The 23,630-nt window shown below is 41.6% G+C and overlaps 1 protein-coding gene across 1 annotated transcript in view; it reads left to right on the top strand.

Annotated features, from left to right (window-relative positions):
• The first annotated feature begins 12,645 nt into the window (after positions 1 to 12,645).
• Positions 12,646 to 23,630, top strand: part of adamts2a (ADAM metallopeptidase with thrombospondin type 1 motif, 2a) — a 61,106-nt gene continuing 50,121 nt past the window's right edge. The window contains exons 1-2 of the mRNA XM_060890549.1: positions 12,646 to 12,785; positions 13,722 to 14,101. Coding sequence (XP_060746532.1) covers positions 12,698 to 12,785; positions 13,722 to 14,101 — 468 coding nt within the window. The 5' untranslated portion in view covers positions 12,646 to 12,697. The remainder of the gene's footprint in view (positions 12,786 to 13,721; positions 14,102 to 23,630) is intronic.

Raw genomic sequence — 23,630 nt, 5'->3', positions numbered from 1 at the left:
TATACCGCACCACTATTGCAATGCTAGCAAGCTGACATTAGTTAAATAATGACAGATTGTATTTTTATCCGTTTACAGATACTATTTACATTGTGGAACGTCTGCGAAATAAATGAATGTTATCGCTTACGTTATAACAGCTACACGCAGACGATATGAGTCGTGGTGAGAACGGGGATGTGGTAGCGAAGTGGCTGAGGTGTCGGATTACTGCATGGAAGGTTGGAGGATTGATTCCCAGGTCCACCAAATTGCCACCACTGGGCTCTTGAGCAAGGCCCTTAACCTTAATTTGAATAAAATGAGATAAAAATCTATGTGGCTCTGGATAAGGGTGTCTGCCATATGTTGTAACAATACTACCGGGTCTTCTGAAAGCTTCATGTTTACTCCTTTTATTGGTATTCAGATGATATTCTCACACTATGTACTGATATTGAGAGCTACAGTGCTATAAACTCGAATACATTGTTTTCTGCTACTAAAGGTTCAAGTGCTAATGCTACCTTATTCCCTCTGCGTCAACAGCTGTGTGTGTGTGTGTGTGGGTGTGCGTGTGTGTGTGTGTGTGTGTGCGTGCGTGTGTGTGTGCGTGTGGTTTGTGGATAAAGGCATTTCCAGAGGCAGGACAGTCTTCCTAGTCCAGTAGATACTTTTAAGCCCAGCAGGCGTGCTCTTTAGGAACGGACTTGTACCTTATTATCCTTTACGTTTCCTTTATTATTCTTCACCGCCACATCTGCTTTGCCTTGATTCCCAAAGTTGCTTTGGTTATTCAGAATGAGGAAAGTTTATGATCCAATATTCCAAACATGAACCGACTGGCTAAGGAGCTGGTGAGAGCTTGAGATACAGCACCATCTGGCCTGGCTCTAGTAAGCCTTGCCCAAATGAGATGGAGTTAATTCTGCAGGCGTCTCACTAGGCATGATGTACCCTAATGAGAAGCACGTGGTGCTAAAGATGAAAACTCACTCCTTATTACCGAGCCAGTGTTTCAGTTAAGCTCAGGCAGTAAAATCTGTTAGGTTTTACTGACAGTGTCTCTTGTATTTCTGGATTTTCTATAAATGGATTCCAGTCATCTTATTAACAAATATTAATTATCATAATTTCTGAATTAATTATTATATTCTGATCGATCAGTAATGTTTAAGAATGATACTGTTTCGCAGATGAAAGCCGATATCACCGTGCGTTCACTGCTCCACTTTGCTCCCATAAATGTTTTATTGCACCTAGTGGTCGCAGTGAGAACTGCAAGTACTAATAAAAGCCAACTGGGGCAGAAATCATGTTGCCCCATACTCATACAAGTTAAGTTACATTTACATTTACAGCGTTTGTCAGATGCTCTTATCCAGATTGACATACAAAGGTTAACAGTTAAGGGTTGCCAGATTGGGCCTCCAAGATCTTTTCTAATGCAAAATGTCAGAATTAAATCTAAAGTTGCAGACAGAATGTCTGTCATATACAGATTTCTGTTGCAAGGTACATTGTGCAGATCGTGAGTGGGAATTCTGGAGTGTATTATATCTATACATCATGGCTTCCAAAGTAAAGACTGAAAAAAAGGGGGTTAGGGTTTAGTTTTAAGTCTTTATTTGGAATTTCATGCACAAAAAGCTTGCAACCCTAATTAAAGAAATGAAGGCATGTTAAAGATATCACTTTCCAATCTATAATGTTTGCACATTCTGAAATGTTATTACATGTAACGAAGTGCACATCACATTCTATTACCACTTATAATTTCTTCTTATTTCTATTCATTCTTTTTAAGTCCTAAACTGTATAAAACTGTAAATAAAAATCTTGAATCTAGCTGTTGTGTGTTTGTCTCTCATGTTGAAAACGTTTCTTGATTCTGATAACCTGCTGTAACAAACGCAATTGAACAAACGCACATCTATAATTGTTCACAACGAGCTGCTCGACAGTATGCTGGGTGTGTGATAAACCCGCAACTTTAGTCCTGAGTCCTGAACATCAAATGCAGAACCATTCATTCATTTTCTACCGCTTATCCGAACTACCTCGGGTCACGGGGAGCTTGTGCCTATCTCAGGCATCATCGGGCATCAAGGCAGGATACACCCTGGATGGAGTGCCAACCCATCACAGGGCACACACACACTCTCATTCACTCACGCAATCACACACTACGGACAATTTTCCAGAGATGCCAATCAACCTACCATGCATGTCTTTGGACCAGCGGAGGAAACCGGAGTACCCAGAGGAAACCCCAGAGGCACGGGGAGAACATGCAAACTCCACACACACAAGGCGGAGGCGGGAATCGAACCCCCAACCCTGGAGGTGTGAGGCCAACGTGCTAACCACTAAGCCACCCAAATGCAGAAGCAACTTTCCCAAATGTTCCAGTTCAGCCATCTTGATTTGATAAAAATGAGACAGGATTCTGTGGTTATATCAATAACAAGCTTCTGATAAATTGCCCTCTCTCTCTCTCTCTCTCTCTCTCTCTCTCTCTCTCTCTCTCTCTCTCTCTCTCTCTCTCTCTCTCTCTCTCTCTCTCAGTGATTTTCGAATGTCCCCATCATTACTGTCCCCATACCGGCTCCCTACATTACTCAGTCATACCGTATTGTTGTGTCATCTAAATTAAGGAAAGCAGCAACACATCTTTACAAGAAGGCCTTCACTCCCAACCTGAAAGTACCTGATTGATTGCCTGTCCCCACCTCTGGGCTGCTTTGTTGCCTCTGTCACAGCAAATCCCAATCGCCATCCATCTCATCCTGTGAGGAAGGCGCACGATGCCAGCCAGAGCATTGTTTTGGTGTGCTCCTAAAGAGAGTTGTTGATGAGGTTCCAGGCTGAGTTGAAAGACAGAGGGGGAGCTCGGCTGTGTGCCCGCGTCGAGGATAGAGGCATTTGTCGCTGCCACGGAAGCGGCGAGACATCAAGGACGGCGATGTTTGTTAGCGGGGGAGCCGGGCTCTGCTGGAGATGCAGGTGGCATGGGAGGCTGCTGGGTGACAGCAGGCCCAGGTAGCAAAGCCCAGGCTTGCTGACTCAACAAGGAGGAAAGCTTCCAGCAGAGAAACCTCACAAACTGTAGCAGTGGAGAGAATGAGAGAATGAGACTTATGCTCTCAGACTGTATAATTCTGACATTTCAGTTTTCTTCATTTATTATCACTACATTTATAATGTATGTGTATGAGTACAAATTTGGTCACATGATCACATTATGTGTACTGAAACTAGGATCTCAATTCGCGATTAAAAGAATTTTACCTGTTATGTATATGATATGAACTACTTCATAAAATATTGCTGTCACAGACAAAATCATAGCAGCCAGCTTTAGCCAAAACGATCACCGTAACAATCCGTCCACCAGCACAGACAAAGAGCTGCAGAGAAACAGAGTCGCATTAGGAATGGCACTGAGGGTCCAGTAAAAGCGAGGTGGTTTGGAGAGAGAAACATTTTTAATAATCCCTCACGCTGGTATAAACATTGCAGCTGCAGTATGTAATTTTTTTTTAAGGTTGGGGAATACTTAAGGCACAGTGTTCCTCAGCTGCTGTGAATCATTTTGGAAATCCTGCATTAATAATTGACAGTCGAGGCTGCTCAGGTTGGCGTTGGCGGGAGTCTTCGACAGATACGTCACACGTCACCATGCTCCGTGCTTCGGAAGAAGTCTAACTTCACGCAACGGTAATGAAAACTGAGCTAGAAAACACGGTGAAAAGACAAATCAGACTCATATGGAACAATAACGAAAGAGATGCGCGATAAGCAATTGATTTTTAGCTAAGTAGCTAATTTTAGCAGGCTAGCTTATTTCGCTGATCTCGGATGGTAATACTGGAGAACAAAGCAACAGCTAACGATAGCTAAATAACATGGGCTAGCTTCAAAATGTCAATAGTTTAATATGTTTGTTCATTTACACTAGCAGGGATTGCCGTAGATGCTCTCAGTTACCCATAACATCGAGAGTGTAGTATGTAGCTAAGCGTCAATGTGCAGCCCTGGATTAGCGGCGAAACTACTATTAGCATCAATAAATCAAAGCTCGTTTCTTAGTTTTTTTTTCATAAATGCTTAAAAGTTGGAATAGTATTAACTACTAATATTATTAAGCATGCATTGGCACGAACAATGAAGACATGTTTTTTTTTTGCGTTAACAAATTAGATCTCAAGACAATTCGAGGATGCTGAGTGTTTTGTGACTCCTTGTCGGATTCTCGGATCGCCCGGTCATAAACAAACCGTTTTTTTTTTTTAAACACCAAGGGCTCGTTTGATCGTCTTGAGCGTTTTATTGGAAAATTCCTGTCACGTTTCAGCCTATTTCATTCCTTTCCAAAATCACACTGCTTTTGATCATCGGGTTGGAAGCACTGGATGTGGCACCAACTGCCAGAAAATGAGACTGCTTCTGCTTAAGTATCGGCTCAGAAGTATCTTGACAGGGTGCAAAGCCTGTTATATAGTCAGTACATACAATACATATCTAAGAAAGGCAGAGAAAGTACTGAGGAAAATATGTGATTTTTACTCGGTTAGATTTACAGCTTCGGATCTGGAACGATTAAACGGTTGAACGGGAATTTCGGGAATGAATAGTACATCATTCCATCACTTCTTTGTCTGGTCTTGACTTCTGCATTTCTAGAATAAATTCGGACAAACCCACAGGGCTTTTACTGTGTTCCACAGCCTGGCACGTTTTATGCTTGTTTGTTTAGACTCCGAAGTGCTTCAAGTGCTCATTTTGTTTTCAATCAGACTCTTGAGGATTGTCCTTTCTTTCTCTACTTATTCCAAGTTGTTAGAAAAAAAAAAAAAACAAGCCGGTAACAGCATCAAAGGTGGTTTTAATGGTGACCTCTTGTCTGTGAGACATGCTCTAATGAGGTATTCTGATGTTGTCATGCACATCACTGCCGAGACTGTCCAGATTCTTCTAGTTAACGTAACACCCGTTTGAAACCATCCCCTCAAATTGTACTTTTATAAACCTGCTCTCTTCAGCATTGCCTTTGCTAATAGGCTTGACTCATTGCTGCAGAAGATGCAGAAGACCTTGTGGTCCTCCCGGACCATGGAGTAGCTCTGCAGTTTTAGCATATGGCTGCCCAGTGGGATTTACTCTGTACTACAGCAGGGAACTGTTCCCATCTTCCTTTATGAACAACAGAGGATGATAACCTTCATCTGACCCTAACTAGGATCACATCCAAACTCATCTAGCTCTTTTTTCAGGGGGGAAAAAAAAATAATGTGGCATTGGCATTCCAAAAACATACTGATATCGATAAATATATACGGTGCAGGCGAATAGCATGTGCATGTTAACCTGCTGGGTGGAAAGAAGGAATTTTATGTCTCTGCATGTTCCTAAGAGTGCACACTTTGCCTGAGGGAGTTTGTGTGCAAAAGCCCAGTGAACTTTCATCGTTTTACTTGCTGAGCCAGGAGTCACAGAGGAGCTGCTTTTGTGCTTTCTGGAAAACCAGAAGTGACCAAAAATACCAAGTGAAATGTCACTTCTTCCAGTATATTAAACCACTTTAAAGTAATACCACAAGGACAAAAACAAGATTTAAATGAATTTCTGTGTAGATACGTAAGTTTTTATTATTGCCTCATATACATTGCAGCATAGTGGAATTCTTTTCTTCACATATCCCACCTGAGAAGGTTGGGGTCAGAGCACAGGGGCAGCTATGATACAGCACCCCTGGAGCAGGGAGGGTTAAGGGCCTTGTATAATTGCCCAACAGTGGCAGCTTGGCAGCACTGGTGCTTTGTATCCCAACATTCCACTCAACAACCCAGTGACTTAAAACCACTTGAGCCACCATTGCCCAAACAAGAACTGCTGAAAAACATTATATTGGTTTCAACGCTGAGAAAACTTCTGAACTCTTTAAGCTCTCGGATTGCAACAAATTAAAATTTATATGCAAGCCAGTATGCAATGCAGTGTTTTTGCCTTTAAATAAGGGATTACATGATTCTTACTCGTGTGCTAAGAAGGTCATGCAAAATGAAAAAGCCTACTTGAGGTTGCTGCTGGTGTCTGAATGCTATAATGATTCAGAGGACAAATACTTGGCTGACTGGCTGGCTTGCTCGGAGGGCAGTGGTGGCTGTGGTGGCTCAAGTGGTTAAGGTTCTGGGTTGTTAATTTGAAGGTTGGGGTTCAAAGCCTCAGCACTACTACTGCCACTTTTGGGCAAATGAGAAAGATCCTTAATCCTGCCCCTGTGCTCTAAACCCAACCATAGAAATATACAAAGAAAAGAAGATGTGGTTTTAATAAAGGCTTCTATGCCCAAATTTCAGAAGATGGGTCAGTACCATAAAGATGGTGTTGTTCTGAATAGTGAATCTGTTTCCACGTACTACAACTGGGTATCTAGTCCCCCATCAGTGTTTGGTTGGATTACAATATCTTATGCTTGATTTCTGACATCGTTAAAGCAAAAGACAAAACGTTCTTTCATCTGTAGTAAGCAGGAATTATGTAAGCGAATATGAGATGCTTTTCTGCTTAGTACGTTTTTAAAGAGAACTGTAACTGTTTTTCTGTCAACTCGAAGCCCTTTTCCTCTCTTCAGAAACACCTTTTTACCTGCAGAACATGGATTTTTATTCATTTCTTTCACACCATTCTGTGTAAACTCGAGAAACTCCAAGGAGATCAGCAGTTTCCAAGATACTCAGACCAGCCTGTCTGGCACCAACATCCATGCCAGGGTTAAATTCAGTGCAATCTTTTTTTTTTCACCTCCCTCCTTCCTGCTGATATGCAATTTGTTTCTAGTGATCTAGATAATATGGTTACATCTCAGTACATGTACGCCAATATGTTATCACGGTAGGCAGAAGAGCATACAGCCCACACAGAAACTATACTTAAGATTAAATCTCAAAACAATTAAGGTAAAAAAAAAGCAAGAGGAAATAAGGTTTCAGTGCAGGGTTTCTGTGTTTGATCTCCATGATATGGTGAAAAGTTGGACAGACCTGAGGAGCCGCTGCTCCTCTAAGTGCACTGGAGGCAGTTGTGGTGGTCTGGCCAGGTTACAAATAGTCATGTCTCAGTGGACAGAAATCCCATGGCATCTCCAGGAACAGTGAAGATTGTATCAAGTGGGCTGGAGACCATGAATCTGAACTGATCCTCTTATAGTACCCACAGTTAGCAGAAGACAGCAAGTAGGCAGAAGTAGACCTCTATGAGTGTGTGTGTGTGTGTGTGTGTGTGTGTGTCTCTGTTTGTAGGTCTGTCTATGTTTGTGTATGTGTGTTTGTGTGTATGTCTGTTTGTAGGTCTGTCTATGTTTGTGTATGTGTGTTTGTGTGTATGCGTGTTTGTAGGTCTGTCTATGTTTGTGTGTGTGTTTGTGTGTATGTCTGTTTGTAGGTCTGTCTATGTTTGTGTGTGTGTGTTTGTGTGTGTCTGTTTGTAGGTCTGTCTATGTTTGTGTGTGTGTTTGTGTGTGTCTGTTTGTAGGTCTGTCTATGTTTGTGTGTGTGTTTGTGTGTATGTCTGTTTGTAGGTCTGTCTGTTTGTGTGTGTGTTTGTGTGTGTCTGTTTGTAGGTCTGTCTATGTTTGTGTGTGTGTTTGTGTGTATGTCTCTCTGTAGGTCTGTCTATGTGTGTGTGTCTGTTTTTCTATGTTTGTGTGTATGTGTGTCTATATCTGTGTGTCTATGTGTGTTTTTCTATGTGTCTTTCTGTGTGTGTTTGTGTGTCTGTCTGTAAGTCTGTCTATGTGTGTGTCTATATGTCTCTCTTGGTCTCTGTGTGTTTGTGTTTGAGTGTCTGTCTCTAGGTCTGTCCATGTGTGTGTGTCTGTATGTCTCTCTTTGTCTATGTGTGTTTGTGTTTGTGAGTATGTCCGTCCGTATGTCTGTCTATATGTGTGTGTCTACATGTCTGCCTATGTCTGTGTGAGTTTGTGTGTGTGTCTGTTCGTAGGTCTGTCTATGTGTGTGTCTATATGTCTGTCTGTGTCTGTGTGTGTTTGTTTGTGTGTCTGTCTGTAGGTCTGTCTATATGTGTGTGTCTATATATCTGTCTGTGTATGTGTGTATATGTGTGTCTATCTGTCTGTGTGTGTTTGTGTGTCTGTTTGAAGGTCTGTCTATGTGTTTATATGTGTGTCTATCTGTCTGTGTGTGTTTGCGTGTCTGTTTGAAGGTCTGTCTATGTGTGTATATGTCTATCTGTCTGTGTTGCAAATAAAGTGCAGCAGATGGTGTAATGTGTATATTTATGTTAGAAAGGAGGGTTCATTTTAGGAGAAGTAAAGAGGGCACTGTGAGTAAATGGGAAACACACACTCTGGCATGATCCGACTCGACCGTGCTCTGATCCTGAGCCAGTGGTGACGTCAGTCAAGTTTTATTCTTTCTGATTCATATAGCCAAAACGGTTAAACACCCCTACAGAGCTCAGCACTTGTCTTCCAGCTATCCATCTTTTAACATCAGTGATACATTAAAATAACAAAGTGTACAGTTTGTCAGCTGTGGATGAGGATAAGGATGAGGATGAAGATGTGCCCTGTTCTGGGGAGTCTGAAGTCTTTCAGGTTGATCTCACATGACTGAACAAATCACACACATATGCTGAGCTGGACTAGAGACAGAGAAAAAGTTCTGAATACATAACTTTTGGAATTACATACAAGATTAATACTTGTAGAATGATCACAATCAGGCCATGTGGTTACTGGAAGTGTAGCAGACTTCGATCATATGACTAAATATCTCAGATGTGATGCAGTGGCTGGTGTTGTGACCTCACAGCTTCACGATACAGGGATTGATCCTGTATCTGTCAGGTGTCTGTCTGTAGTTCTGTCTAGGTGTATGTGTGTCTGTTTGTCTGTAGGTCTGTCAATGTGTGTGTGTCTATGTGTGTTTTTTATGTGTGTGTCTGTTTGTGTGTATAGGTGTGTCTGTTTTTCTATGTGTGTATTTTTATATGCGTGTGTGTACTGTATGTTTGTGTCTCTGTCTGTCTATAGGTCTTTCTTTGTGTTTGTTTGTGTGTTTGTGTGTGAGTGTTTATCTGCCTTTAGGTCAATGTGTGTTTGTCTATGTGTGTGTTTGTGTGTCTATGTGTCTGTTTGTTTTTCTGTGTGTGTTTGTGTGTCTGTGTTTATAGGTCTGTTTGTTTTTCTGTGTGTGTATTAATGTGTGTGTGTGTGTGTGTGTGGGTATGTTTGTGTTTGTCTATAGGTCTGTCTTTGTGTTTGTTTGTGTGTTTGTGTGTTTATGTGTGTCTGATTTTCTATATTTGTGTATTTGGGTGTATTTTTCAGGGTTTAAGCCTGTATACTGTAGGTTTCCTTCAGGAACTCAGTTTGCTCCCAGCTCCTCAAATCACAGCAACTCTAAATCACTCCCTAGATGTATTGCTGTGTGTGTGTGTGTGTGTGTGTGTGTGTGTTTAATGCCATGTGTTTGACGCCAACTGATTTCCCATGCAGGTGTTCAGAGCTAGGTTCTGGATCCACTATGATCAATGGGATGGTTGGTGAAATTGCTGTTGAAAAAATATTCATATACAGTACAAGAGTCGAGATTCCCGAAACTTTTATTGTCACTGCATTGAGTACAGCGAAATGAAAGCGGTCCTTATAGTGCAGTTCACTTTGGTGCAAGCTAAACTACAATTTTAAGGAGAAAAAAAAAAGAGTCAAAGTGATAGTAATAAATTAGTCAGTTATTGTAAGTGATGTATAAGATATAATTGAGTGGTAGTTTTGCTTGTGAGAGATGAGAGAGGTCAAATGAGATCGGTCAGACTGTTGACAAGCTGACAGGAAGTCTATGGTAACTTGAAGACAACCGTGGTAAGCAGAAAAGCATCTCTGAATACACAACATGTCAAACCCAATGGCGTCAGTGGGGACAGAATCACAAACCGAATGGATGAAGGTTGAAAAAATTATGAGGTCATTTTTTTCCAATCTATGACTCTCCGGTTTCACCGAGTATTAAAGGGACTGGTGAGTAAATATAATTACTGTATCCCGCATACAACTTATGGTTAGCGAAAGAACTGTGGTGAGACGGCTTCATTAAAAAGACAGCTGTGCCAAGGTTTGTTAAGGCTGTTTAATATACATGTTTAATATACATGACCATCTGTTTTAAAACTCACAAGTTTTTTAGTTCACTGAGTCTTCATTGAGCCCCGTAAACCTCTTCGCTCTTCATTGCATATATTGATATAAAGTAAACTTCAGATATTTCATTAGAGGCAGTCTGAAATAATGCAGTTGCTTAAAAAGTGGCAAAATCAAATCTAAATGTGAAGCTACATGCACTCTTGTTTTCGATCTCTATGCCAGCTGCGGTGGGACTGTTAAGTCTGGGGACGGTAAAGCTATCAACTGTTATGTAAGATTTAGCATGCTTCGTCTGGCTAGCTGACAGAGCAGGCATGCAGTATTTAGATTAAACCCCATTCTTCCTTTCTAGCCAAGTGGCATGTTTGCTTTTCTAGCGCTGTAATAATAGCTTGACAAATGTATGCACTCCAAGCTGTACCATCTAGTCAGAAAACCTGATCTCTGTCTACTTTGCGCTTATGCCTTCCTCAGCCGGAGCTTTCCTATTCTTCATTATGCCATCAAGCTGCTAGTTCCTCTTTAGCTATGCACGTATGCTGCTTTGTGCTCAGAGGCAGTGCAGTTATTCTACAAGGTCATGTGGAGGTGGCTGAGATGAATGTCATATGATCTTTCACTGGTTTGACCTTCGATGAGTCACTGACGTGTTTCGTGGCAGGTTAAAAAAATGAATGCATGGCAACTCTAATTCAGTCAAAAATGACACCTATCGCTAATAAGTGCTGTGTGTTTTGTTATAGCATTGGATTTTTGTGTCCCTTTACTAGCAATTTTGTTCTTCTTCCTGCATAACCGGTGCTGGATCTCTGCAGTGAGGAGGACCTGTAATTGAACTTTCAGATGCATGGCCCAGAGGAGATGACTGGAGAGAGAGAGAGAGAGAGAGAGAGAGAGAGAGATGTGCTGACAGATAGATGGCCAACGTCCCTCTTCCTCCTGAGCCGCACTCATTAGACATACATCTGATTGCTCTGTCTTTCAGGAATTCACCATCTGATCCTACCAGGTGATCTATTTCAATAATCCACTTATGTCAGCTTAAGGCTGTGGAGTCCATCCCATTTTACCACAGAATATAGAATGAGATTATACAAGCTAAGAAGCCATGCTGATTTCTTTAGCCTTGATGATAGAAAGATGACATATAAAATCTGTGCAGAACAAGCAACTAGCAATCCGATTCCAGTTTTTATAGCTAGACCGTAAAGATATAGATTTACACTACTCAGAGAAAATCCAGGTAGTTTTTCCATCAACAGAAAGTCAATCTGAAATGAAACAGATATCATTATTTCTCAGTCCCTGTGCGGTTTTAGTGTTTCATTCGAGGAAATCTTGATGCCACGTAACATGCGAGGCATCTTGTCGAACATGACAATAAAGCAAGGCCTTTTTTTTATATACTGTACGTTGTGACTCAAGCCCAAATAACTGCATTGTTAGCTTGAGCAACTGGTGATTCAGACCCTCATATTGCATCAGACTTTCATGTCCCTGAAAGGCAGTTGGCAGGAGAGAGAACCTGCAGACAGCCGACATCTCCTGGGGTTTGACCAGGCAAGATGATTGATAGGAAATCTGGGGATCCAATATCTGTGAACATGGGAACATATGTGTGCGTAAGTGTGAGTGTGTGTGTGTGTGTGTGTGTGGTGTGTGTATGTACATATATAACAAGGTATATGTACACCTACAGCAACATACATTATTTTAAATCGTGTATACCATTTCTGACATTTTGGATTGAGCTATTTTTAATCCTATAGGTTCTTGATTGAAGTGAACATGACACCCAGGATCCAGCTGAGGACTAACAGAGGTTGCTAGGCAGGTTTTTGCATTAATGATGACCAGATTTATTACTCTTTGAATTTTTAACAGCTCACCGACAAAGATGTGGGCTATTTCTGGAAATAACTAATGAACCATGAACTCTACGTAGTCTTTTAATCTGTGTAGTGAGCAAGCAAAGAGGAAAGAAAATGGTAGAAATGAGAGAAGAACTGCTTCTGGCCACTTTGCAGTTAGGCTGATTCCGACTCGTTTTACTGATTCGATTCTTCTGACATTTCGATTCATTTGATTCACAGGGTATTTCCATCGACTCGTAGAGTATATCCCGTTCACTTATCTACACTGTATATACTTTAACAACACTTTATTGTGTTAATATAAATGAATCGTGACTTTTTTTTTGTGAAAAACAAAATATTTGTACAAAACAAAATATATAACTCATTTAGTACAGATCCATTTTCAAAAGAAAAAAAAAATATATATATATATTTTATTTTAAATATATATATATTATATATATTTACAAACAAAAGTACAAAACACGTAGGTTTTTTTTTTTTTTTTAACTTTTTTTTCTTCCCGTGAGAAGAAAAGAAAAGAAAAGACAACTTTCGATTCGCTCACTCGCCCGAATCGATTCGATGGACTCGCTTAAAAGAGTCGTTCAAAATGAAACGATTCATCGCGCATCGCCCATCACTAGTTTGCAGTCGGTCGCCCGCGCGCTCTCTCCCTCTTCCCCGACCTGCCATGGATGTTACGCCGACTAAATATGCGTTCATCATTATTTTGCTTCACTTTCAGCACACAAAGGCTCTCTATATCACCGACAGCATAGGTATGTGCAAAGCTTTTCCTCTTGTTTATTCGGATTTCACTATTAATGGGTACTTTATGTTTGGAGTGCCGAGAGATCAGAGATCCTTCTAATGAACCTCTGAGATCTGAGCAGATCAAATGCAACACTTGCGTTATTTGCAAACAAAGGACAGTCTTTAATAAATAACATTAGTGTAGGTCGGATTTTGTGGAAAGAAAATTAAAAAAAATGTAAAAAAAAAAAAAAAAAAATCTCTGCAAGGGGCAATGCCCTGAATGTCAGCAACCTTTATGGTGTCTCCAACTTTTTTTTTTCCTTTTCTCCTTTCCTTTTTTTCCTAACACTAAGCACTGAGTCAGATTGTGACATGTTCTAATAAATAACTTTTGGATGAATTCCTAAAAAAAAAAAAAAAAAAAAGCCATGTATCTTCTGGGTAACTTTCTGTTGATCTCCCTGACACTTCAGGCTCTCTAAGATCTCCATGCGGTTCTTGGTGGAGGTGAAATAGCTGACAGAGGCAGTGTTTCTGCCTTTTAATATTCTGCATAAAACTCAGGCATTAGTGTCACTGCTTCTGAAGAGGACGCCAAGGCTGGAAAAACAACTGTGCAGTCCTTTAGCATGCTGTGCTTACACCTTTCTCCGGAGGTGAAGTTCACTTGCATATGCATAGGGCACCGTGTGCATGTCTGACACCAGCCTGTACACTGATGGAAACTTGGCCTTCTTCTGTGGATCAGGAATGCACGACGCTAGTGGAAGTTGTGTTCCATCTGTGTTGAATCACTCTGCACCCACTTTGTGTTTTTACTAAAGCCCTTGTAGATGTCAAGAGCGTCACCCGTCCCTATTGATGATTACTGATTTATGCACTGACCTGGTATCTGTATGTGACGGATGTGTATTGACTGTGTGTGTGTGTGTGTGTGTTTGTGTTTGTGCCTATGGCAGATTCCCTGCAGCATGTCCTGAAGGAGTACACCCTGGTGAAGCCGGTGAGCGTGGACACGGATGGACGCTTCCTCTCCCACTCTGTCTCGGCTGACCGCCTGAGTGGGCTGCAGCACCGGCGCAGGAGGCGAGACGCTCACGAGCACAGAGGGCCTGAGCACCAAGAGACAATCTTTTACAATGTCACTGTTTTCGGACAAGAGTTTCACATGCTCTTGAGGCACAACTCGCGCTTGGTGGCCCCGGGAGCGACTCTGGAGTGGCACGAGGAGGATAACCAGACCTGGACAGAACCACTACTGCCAAGCAAATGCTTGTACGTGGGCCACATTACTAATGTACCAGATACTTCAGTGGCTATTAGCAACTGTGACGGCCTGGTGAGTGAATTCTCTTTGAAACAGATTTTTCACGATTCTTGACTTGGGTCCAGTGTTATAATAAGCGTTCTTTTTGATATTTTATAACGGTCACTAATTATTAATTAAGAGGACAGCCGTTGAAAGCATAGATACTGTGTTTGTGGTAATGAATATGCGTGCATCACAAAGTCTTTGCATTCTATCCATTTCTACTAAGATTAAAGTATTGGCACCCTCGGGTCCTTTCGGGCCGCTTGCCTCTATTGCTGCAGGCCAACAACCCACTGTGTGTTTTGTACACCGACGTACACCCTGCGAGGTCGCTAAGCGACAGCACCACATCCATTTTTTTTTTTCTCACATCTTTAAAAATATTCCAAAGATTTGTCTATTAAAACCACACTTCAATTTTTGATTCAGTATTTCTTTATATTCATTGGATCTCCTGTTTATTCTAGTGGCTTTGAGATCAGAACTGAGCGACTGCTTATTGGCAAAACAGAGAGCGCTGCTGGCATCGAACATTTATGTTGTTTATCAAATATCACACGTCTCATGTTTTCCCACCAAATGTGCTCTCGATAACTAAAACTCCATGAATTAGAGATGGACATAAAATATTATTTGCGTGTTTCCTTTGAACTCTGTCCACGTGGAAATGTTCCTCACTGAAGCTCTGTGGACCTTCATCTGTCCATGGAAGCTAGCATCAGTACAGGATAACGCAATTAACTCTACGACTACATGAGTAAAATCATAATAAGTACTAAAAAAAAAATGACAAAATTACATCCAGGTCAGTTTTATTAGAGTGAAGAGTGAACTGAGGGAACCATGCACAGGGATTGCCTCTGTAGCGCAGAAGTGTGACTCACGCGGAGAGAGTTACCTTTTCATCAAAAACACCTCGAGCTATGAGTGTGTCCGGACTCCTCCCTGAAACCCTGGTGTGACCTCACATGTGTCGACTCCTGTCTTCACCTTCCGTCCTACTGCTTCACTGCGGGAAGAGAAGGAGTGAGTGTGCAAACCTCGCAGAAAAACATCACACACACACACACACACACACACACACACACACATATATATACACACAGGGCATCCCAGGAGATGACGGACCCGGCTTGGAGTCTGGCCAAGCTGGATGGCAGGATTACTCCATCTGACCTGCACTGCTTTTACTCAGTGAAGGGAATCTAGAGGGAAAACAGGCTTTTAGCATTCGGATGTGAGAGGCTTCATAATTTAGTTGCTTTCCAGTCAGAGTTGACCCTGTTAGTCTAGGATACACATTTTAGTTATGTGTATGTTTAAGTTCATAATTTGTTGCTTTAAATACTGGATAATCTAGATTTCACACGGATCCATTTATTGGGGAATATATATATATATATATTTAGTTTGTTGCCTTAGGGCTCATTATATCGATAACCCGGCATTTGCCTGAGCGCATACAATTTTCTAATCCTGCATGTTTCTCTTACTTTGTGATAACTCCAGCATTAGCAGTACCCGTGCTTGAAGACTCAGCTCCTCAGAGAGCACTCTGTTGCAGAAACGCCCTCAGCTCGCTTCCTCTGATTTATGTCTATCTAGAAATGTGCTCTCTTTTGCCATGAGGCTCTTTCTTAACGTGATCGATCACCTTCGTTTCGTTATTACCAGATTGCAGTGTTGACATTTTTGAAACGTGTGACCAGATAGAACTGTGCGGTATCTCTGTAACTGTATTTCCAGGACCACATATGCCCCTTTTCCACCAAAAAAGAACCGGGTGCTGGTTCAGCGCTAGCACTGGTGCTGGTTCAAAGTTGGTTCTACTGGTGAACCTTCTAAGAACCGGTTTGCCTTTCCACCGGCTAGAGAGCCGTCACAGTGCAGAGTCTGACGTCACTGTATACGTGTCACGTGTCCCAGCAACGTTAGCGCAGCAGCGGCAAACACAAACACATCAACGATGGCGGATGTTGTTTTACTGTTAATACTCATGGCTTTGTGAACCTACATTAACACCCAAACGCGGCGAGTCCAACGTGTACGTGCAGCTCCATGTAACCTGTATAAACGGAGGTTGTTATCGAGAAAGTACATAACGTTATTTTATCATTAACACAGAAAGTTAGCATTAGCATGTAGCTACCTGCTATCATGTGTGCTGATAATGTATCATATCGCGGTAAAGTAAAAGTGTATTAAACATTAGTATATTTAAGGTACATTAATAAATGCGCTAACAGTAGCTCCGCCCACAGCCCCTGACACAAGCGGTTCTTAAGTCTAGACCAGCAACGTTTTGGTGCTACTTAAGAACCACTTTTCCTGGTTCAGAGCCGGTGCTTTGGCTGTCGAAAAAGAAAGAACTGGTTCTAAATTAGGCTCTGGCTCCGAACCAGCACTCAAACTGCCTCGGTGGAAAAGGGGCAAGAGAGAACATCCGAAACTGGGAAGCGGAGAAGAAGAAGACAACAGCAAGAGACATCGTGGTGCTAGTTAATTAAGTAACATGTCGATGACATAGAAGCACGTTCACTGTGTAGGAATGTCGTACCACGTGGAAACGATTTTGTTGTGCCTTGCAACAAAATGGAGTGCTGCACAGCTTTGCAGCAAACATCTTCAAACCTTCAAGGCCTGTTTTTTTTTTTCCAAAAATCTGTGTAGCTAAGATCGTGCCAGACCAGCATCACATAGGTGTACGATGGAGGGCAAAGAGTCAAAGACACGAAAGAATATGGAATTAGTCACACGGTTGTAAATGCTGTGCATATCTGATCAGAAGGTTGTGGGTTCAAAGCCTGGCACTGCCAAACTATCAATGCTGGATTTTTGACCAATCCCTTCCATGCTCTATTATAAATCAAGGCAGTTTTCCTTGTGAACTCAAAGAGGTTCATTTATCACCCATCCATCCGTTTATCCTACACAGGTTCACAGGGACACTGAAATCTATCCCAAGGCATTCAAGGCACAAGCCAATGGACACCCTGATTGGGGTCCAGGGGACACCAATGGGGTGAATGGAGTGCCAACCTATTGCAGGGCACAATCATACACATTCACACACTAGAGATACCAGAGATACTTCAGACTGCAGGAGTTAAGACAGAGGCAGGAGCCGGAGTCAGATCTCTAACCCCACTTGCTAACAATGAACCACTATCAATGTACTATCATGTGATTTGTTCATTTCCTCCTCAGTTCTGGCAGTCATTATATGACAGATGCATCTAATCACTTCAACAAGAGCTGATCCAGATGTTTAAGTGATGCATCTTAGACAAATCAAACACTAATTCATGCATGTCATCTTTAGCATGTAGACCAAATGCTCCACCTAAAGATACAAAGAGATACAACCCTCAGAATCTTTGCAATCGGAGTAAGCTTCTTTTTTAACTTTATTTTAGTATGCTTTCAATTTTTTGTCCCAAGCACTTGTGTCTAGTAGGAAAACAAACACAGAGGAACAACTGGGCATTGTCATGAAGCAGACCGCTTTATCCAAACTACCTCGGGTCACGGGGAGCCTGTGCCTATCTCAGGCGTCATCGGGCATCAAGGCAGGATACACCCTGGATGGAGTGCCAACCCATCGCAGGGCACACACACGGGCACACACACACACTCTGATGTGATACGATCAGGAAATAATCTGAATCTTTCTCCGAAGTTAAACTGTCGAAATCTTATTTCATATTTTGATTTTTTTTCTCGCATGCTAGCAGATCTGGCGCCAACAAAGTTCCGAGAGAGCCGGGGAAAACGTTTTCATTTTTGTCTAGATCTTATGAATGTAATACAGATGGAATTCCACATATTAATATCGAGATAGAGAAAAAAAGATGCCGGAAAAGGATTGATTATTTAAAGCTGCTAGAACGTACAGTAAGCGATAACACAAACTAGCGCTTATTGTTTGGTACAGAGTAGATTATTTTTCTTACAGCACATTTTAGAATGATTTATTCTTTACATAAGACGTATGATGTAAAAAGCTTATTTAAACGTTAATGTAAATTGTAAATTGTGTAAAACTGTAGAAGCCGTATAAAGTGTCATGACTCAGAGCCTCAGAGATTTTTATTCTCAACCCAGACAGAATTTTCAGATCGTCTGAAAAATAAATATCTTTAATGTATGTGCTGGTGGTCACGGTGCCTTAGTGGTTAGCACGTTTGACTCACACCTCCAGGGTTGGGGGTTCGATTCCCGCCTCCGCCTTGTGTGTGTGGAGTTTGCATGTTCTCCCCGTGTCTCGGGGGTTTCCTCCGGGTACTCCGGTTTCCTCCCCCGGTCCAAAGACATGCATGGTAGGTTGATTGGCATCTCTGGAAAATTGTCCGTAGTGTGTGATTGCGTGAGTGAATGAGTGTGTGTGTGTGCCCTGCGATGGGTTGGCACTCCGTCCAGGGTGTATCCTGCCTTGATGCCCGATGACGCCTGAGATAGGCACAGGCTCCCCGTGACCCGAGGTAGTTCGGATAAGCGGTAGAAAATGAATGAATGAATGAATGTATGTGCTGTAGCGGCCAATTATGAACCTGTCACCAGGTTTTATTATTTTTTTCATTTTACTATACTGCATTTTTATCCTACAGAAAATATGCTACTAGTAGTTATTCCAGACTGCATGCTAACATTACGCCACTAGATTGTACTTTACGTTTGGAGTACAAACTTCCCCAAGCTTTTTCTACGCTCGTAGCAGAGTGATTAGAAATGCCATACTTGTTCCAGGTGGGTCGTCTGTTGACGTGTCGGATCGTGAAAGTGTTATGAAAGGGTTCTTGACAGCGACGCGTTTCAAAACTTACACAGCATTGTAGCTTAACAAGCTTATTGCATGCTCCTTCTCATGCATATTTACTGAGCACAGCCATACACAGAAACACAAACACACACATACAGTACACACACACGCTTGTGTCTTACTATGCTTCTGGGGACCTTCCTAATGATTAATCCAGCTAATCTATGCGGTAGTACTAAATCAAATACCAACCCAGTGTAAAAAAGGAGCCGTTTTCATCATAAGGACCATCTACATCGTTTTTTTTCCTTTTATATATATATATATATATATATATATATATATATATATATATATATATATATATATATATATATATATATTGTTAAATGTGAATTAATGAATAGAATTAAAAAAAATGATGTTGGGATTTTCCCCTCACAGTCTTACTGGCCAGAATATTGTCATGCATAGTAGTGTCTAGAGTTTACGCAGAAAACCTCCAGAAAGTTGGAAGCTTCCCTTTCGGATGGAAGCTCAAGGGGAAACTCAGAGGAAAACGGCCGGTCAGATTTGAGCCAACAGGAAGAGCAGAGTAACGCAAATAACCGCTCTGTACAAGCGTGTTGAGGGGAAAAGCATCTCAGAAGGAACACGGTGAAACTTTAGGAGGATGAGCTACAACATAAGAAGGCGCCGTCGGGTTCCACTCCTGTCAGCCAAGCAGAAGACTCTGAGGCTCCAGTGTTATTTTAGTTTTGTTCGTCTGTCAGCGCCGATTTTTCTTTTTGCCAATTCTTAACAAGCTCTTCCTTATGCTGCTTCTCCACAGCATTATATCTGAGCAAACTTCCTTGGCAGTCTGCACTTCTCTGCAAGTCTGCAAACCTCTGCAGAATACACCCACCACTAAGCTCCGGCTCTGTAAGTGGCAGTGGGGCTCGAGCACCGCACCAAGGTGCATGCTGGGAGGACCAAAGCCCTGCTAAGTGAGAAGTGAGTAGGAGGCGGCGCGGCGACTGTGTGCCTCGATTCTCCAGCAGGGGCACAAGCTGTTGCTGCCACTACTGCTACTTTTCTGTAGGGGAACTTGTGCTTAAGCAGATGTGCCTCCTACACAGAAGTCACGTGTGGTCGTGTGTGTTTTCCGACTTCTTCCTGGTCGATTATGGAAGCTGGTCTTCGTGACCAGCTCATCCGTGTTGGATTTGGTCTCGTGTGTGCCGAGTCTGATAGGAAGAGAGCGCATTCCTCCCGTCTGTAGCTTTGAGTGTCTCCTTTCAACAAATTTCTTTTCTTTCCTCACATTTGAAGCAGTGTGCAAACATCTGGAAAGAAAATAAGGAAGAAGAAAATAAAAAGCAGGTTTTGTCAGACTTGTTTTTGTATCAGAATGTTCCGGGTTTTCGCCAAGAGTGTAACCATACGTCTTTCTTATGCGGTTTGTCGAACATAGCGTTCAAAGGAAAAAAAAACAAAACAGAAAAAATTTGATTTGGAAAAAATATCGGTTTATTGACTTTATTTATGACATGGTGCCATTTTTATTTCGGTTGTAGATCTTCTGATCTCCTGGGATTTTCACATGAAACTAGTCTCGTAAAAAAAAAAAAAAAAACATCCAGGTTGTACAGGTGGAAAATACCTTCTTCCTCAGAGAGGTTTCGAGGTGACAGGAAGTCAACGAATTAGTCTTTACAGCCGTGCTGTGCAAATAAGCAACACAGAGCACATCAAACCATGCACTGGATTAGAAGAAGACCACATGGAGTTCACCGTAGATGAAACCTGACAGCTTAAGACCTGATGTCTAACACCACGCAGGAGGCTGAATGTTAGTGGTGTGTGTACGGTGTCGTTTTTTAATTTTGGCCGATTGTCTCTAGTCTGCAGAAGGCAGCATGAAAATTGATCAAGGTGTGTTTTGGATCCTGTTATCTAGCATGTTTCTGTGATAGGAGTTCACAGGAGAAGAGTTTAATCTTCTGGCTGTTAGATGTTGAATACAATCACTTGCAACAGATCTGTGAAAGTGTCTCGGCTCATGTGCCATGTCTGAGATCACCTCAGGGATGCTTTAAAAGCCCCTGATTCAAAAGTATCTATGCAGACCATCTGCAGAAACTAATCAGTAGGCCCTTAGAGAGGGATCTGTGATGTGTGTGTCTGTGTGTACTTGGCTTTTCAGTGACAGACGATGAAAGAAGAACGCTAGCCAGGTGGGGTGTTCCTGAAGTACTTTGATGATGTCATTAACATTCTGCCACTGACAAGAGAAACCAAACCCTTTAACGCAATAGAGCACGGGATCTCAGCGTTCTCCGTCCACGGAACAGACCTCCAGCTCGTTCAAAAACGTACAGCTCTGAGCAAGGGCGTGCTGGGGAAGCTCGGATTTAACAGAAACTCGAACTTGCTCTTGTTCTTGCTCTGCCTCTGGCTGAGCTTCTGAGTGTGTGTTGTGAAACCTCAGACTAAGAGTCATGTGACGTGGCAGCTGGAAGTGTTGAGTGGGAAGAGGGGCCTGTGCTGCATCAGCATAGTCTCTGATACCTTTAAAACACTCCGAGGAGGGATGAGCGGGATTTTGTAGATACGAGACGTGTCAGCGAAAACATGGGAGGATTCCTCCTTGCACTCGCCCGGGTGAACTGGGTGGGGTGTTTAGAGCAGAAATCGTTCTTTTATGAAATCATACTAAAGATAGAATGTCTGTTAGGTTTCTTTTTTTTTTTTTTTTTTTGTCAAAGCAACTGCTTTCTAAACATCATGATTTAATAATTACTGTACTTAAATTACTGAAGTGTGAGGTATACTGAAGTGTAGGGATTACTGAAGTGTTGGGAATACTGAGGTGTAGGGAATACTGAAGTCTAGAGAATATTGAAGTGTTGGGAATACTGGGTTGTAGGGAATACTGGAGTGTAAGGAATACTGAAGTGTAGGGATTACTGGGTTGTAGGGAATACTAGAGTGTAAGGAATACTGGAGTGTTGGGAATACTGGAGTGTTGGGAATACCGAGGTGTATGGAATACTGAAGTGTAGGAAATACTGAGGTGTAGAGATTACTGAAGTGTTGGGAATGATGAGGTTTAAGGAATACTGAGGTTCAGGGATTACTGAAGTGTAGTGAATACAGAGGTGTAGGAATAATGGAGTCTATGGATTACTGAGGTGTATGGAATACAAAACTCTAGAGAATACTAAGGTGTAGTGAATACTGAGGTGTAGAGACTGAAGTCTAGGGAATACTAAAGTGTAGGGAATTCTGAGGTGTATGGAATACTGAGCATTAGGGAATACTGAAGTGTAGGGAAAACTGAAGTGTAAGAAAAACTGAAGTGTAGGGAATACTAAAGTATAGGGAATACTGAAGTGTAGGGAATACTAAAGTATAGGGAATACTGAAGTGTAGGGAATACTAAAGTATAGGGAATACTGGTGTAGGGAATACTAAAGTATATGGAATACTGAAGTGTAGGGAATACTAAAGTATAGGGAATACTGAAGTGTAGGGAATACTAAAGTATATGGAATACTGAAGTGTAGGGAATACTAAAGTATATGGAATACTGAAGTGTAGGGAATACTGAAGTGTAGGGAATACTAAAGTATATGGAATACTGAAGTGTAGGGAATACTAAAGTATAGGGAATACTGAAGTGTAGGGAATACTAAAGTATATGGAATACTGAAGTGTAGGAAAAACTGAAGTGTAGGGAATACTAAAGTATAGGGAATACTGAAGTGTAGGGAATACTAAAGTATATGGAATACTGAAGTGTAGGAAAAACTGAAGTGTAGGGAATACTAAAGTATATGGAATGCTGAGGTGTATAGACTACTGAAGTGGACCGGAATACTAATCCAGGGAGTCAGGCTTTAAAGAGGAGTAAACCATAAAAATCACATTTTTAGTATCTTAATGTTCTGTCATTCTTTCACAGCTTAAGAATCTAAAGTACCTTCTTAGACACTGCTTTCATTCTCTCATTCTTTCTTCCTATTTCTTTCCAGCTATGTATCTCTGTCTTTCACTCTGACGTTGGCCCGAAGCCCAGTCTAGCAGAATGTGTGTTACATTACCATTTGCAAGTGACATATTGATGTTTTCGTTTGGAATTCTGGTCCAGTAAATTATCTGTGCTTGGGAGTTAAGAGTGTGTTTCGACTCAGAGACAGGCAATTTACTCTCGCAACAGGACACAAAGCCATGTACTGCTACATCACTACGAAATTCTTTAGGAGAATCTCACTTAACACCTCACGCTGCACTTCTTCTTAGCTCTCTTTAGTTTGCTGTTTTTTAATCCTATCTTATGTCACTAAAGCAAAACCACCACATCCTTTTTACACATGTGTTTTTTCCCCTTTTGATGGAAAGATAACCCATTTTATGAAGAGGAAAAAACTGTAACATTAGATTTTTTTTCAGGCCCATCTTCTGGAAAATTCTCCACATCAGAATGAGCCTCCAAACCTCATGGATACAGAGTGTAAGCTCCACAGAGCAGTTTTTAATCACAAAGGAATTAATGGTATTGAGGAGAGAATGAAAATGAGATGGAAAGCTGGAAGTGATGATGGCACAGATTCCAGTTTCATCCATAAGTACATGTTGTTGTTTTTTCCACTAAATCTCCCTGGCTGTTTTTCCAGACCTCTGATAGGAACCAGAACATGCTGGATCTTTGACCTAATGATCCACTCACTGTGTGAACACTATGTGCGATAGTGTGATTTTTCCCTGCTCGTCATTTGCATGTTTTATATTTTAAAAAGATTGAATTTTCCA

Source organism: Tachysurus vachellii, chromosome 17 (genome assembly GCF_030014155.1).
Source record: "Tachysurus vachellii isolate PV-2020 chromosome 17, HZAU_Pvac_v1, whole genome shotgun sequence".
NCBI lineage: Eukaryota > Metazoa > Chordata > Actinopteri > Siluriformes > Bagridae > Tachysurus > Tachysurus vachellii.
Note: the sequence above shows the minus strand (reverse complement) of the source record. Positions and strands in the feature narration are given on the sequence as shown.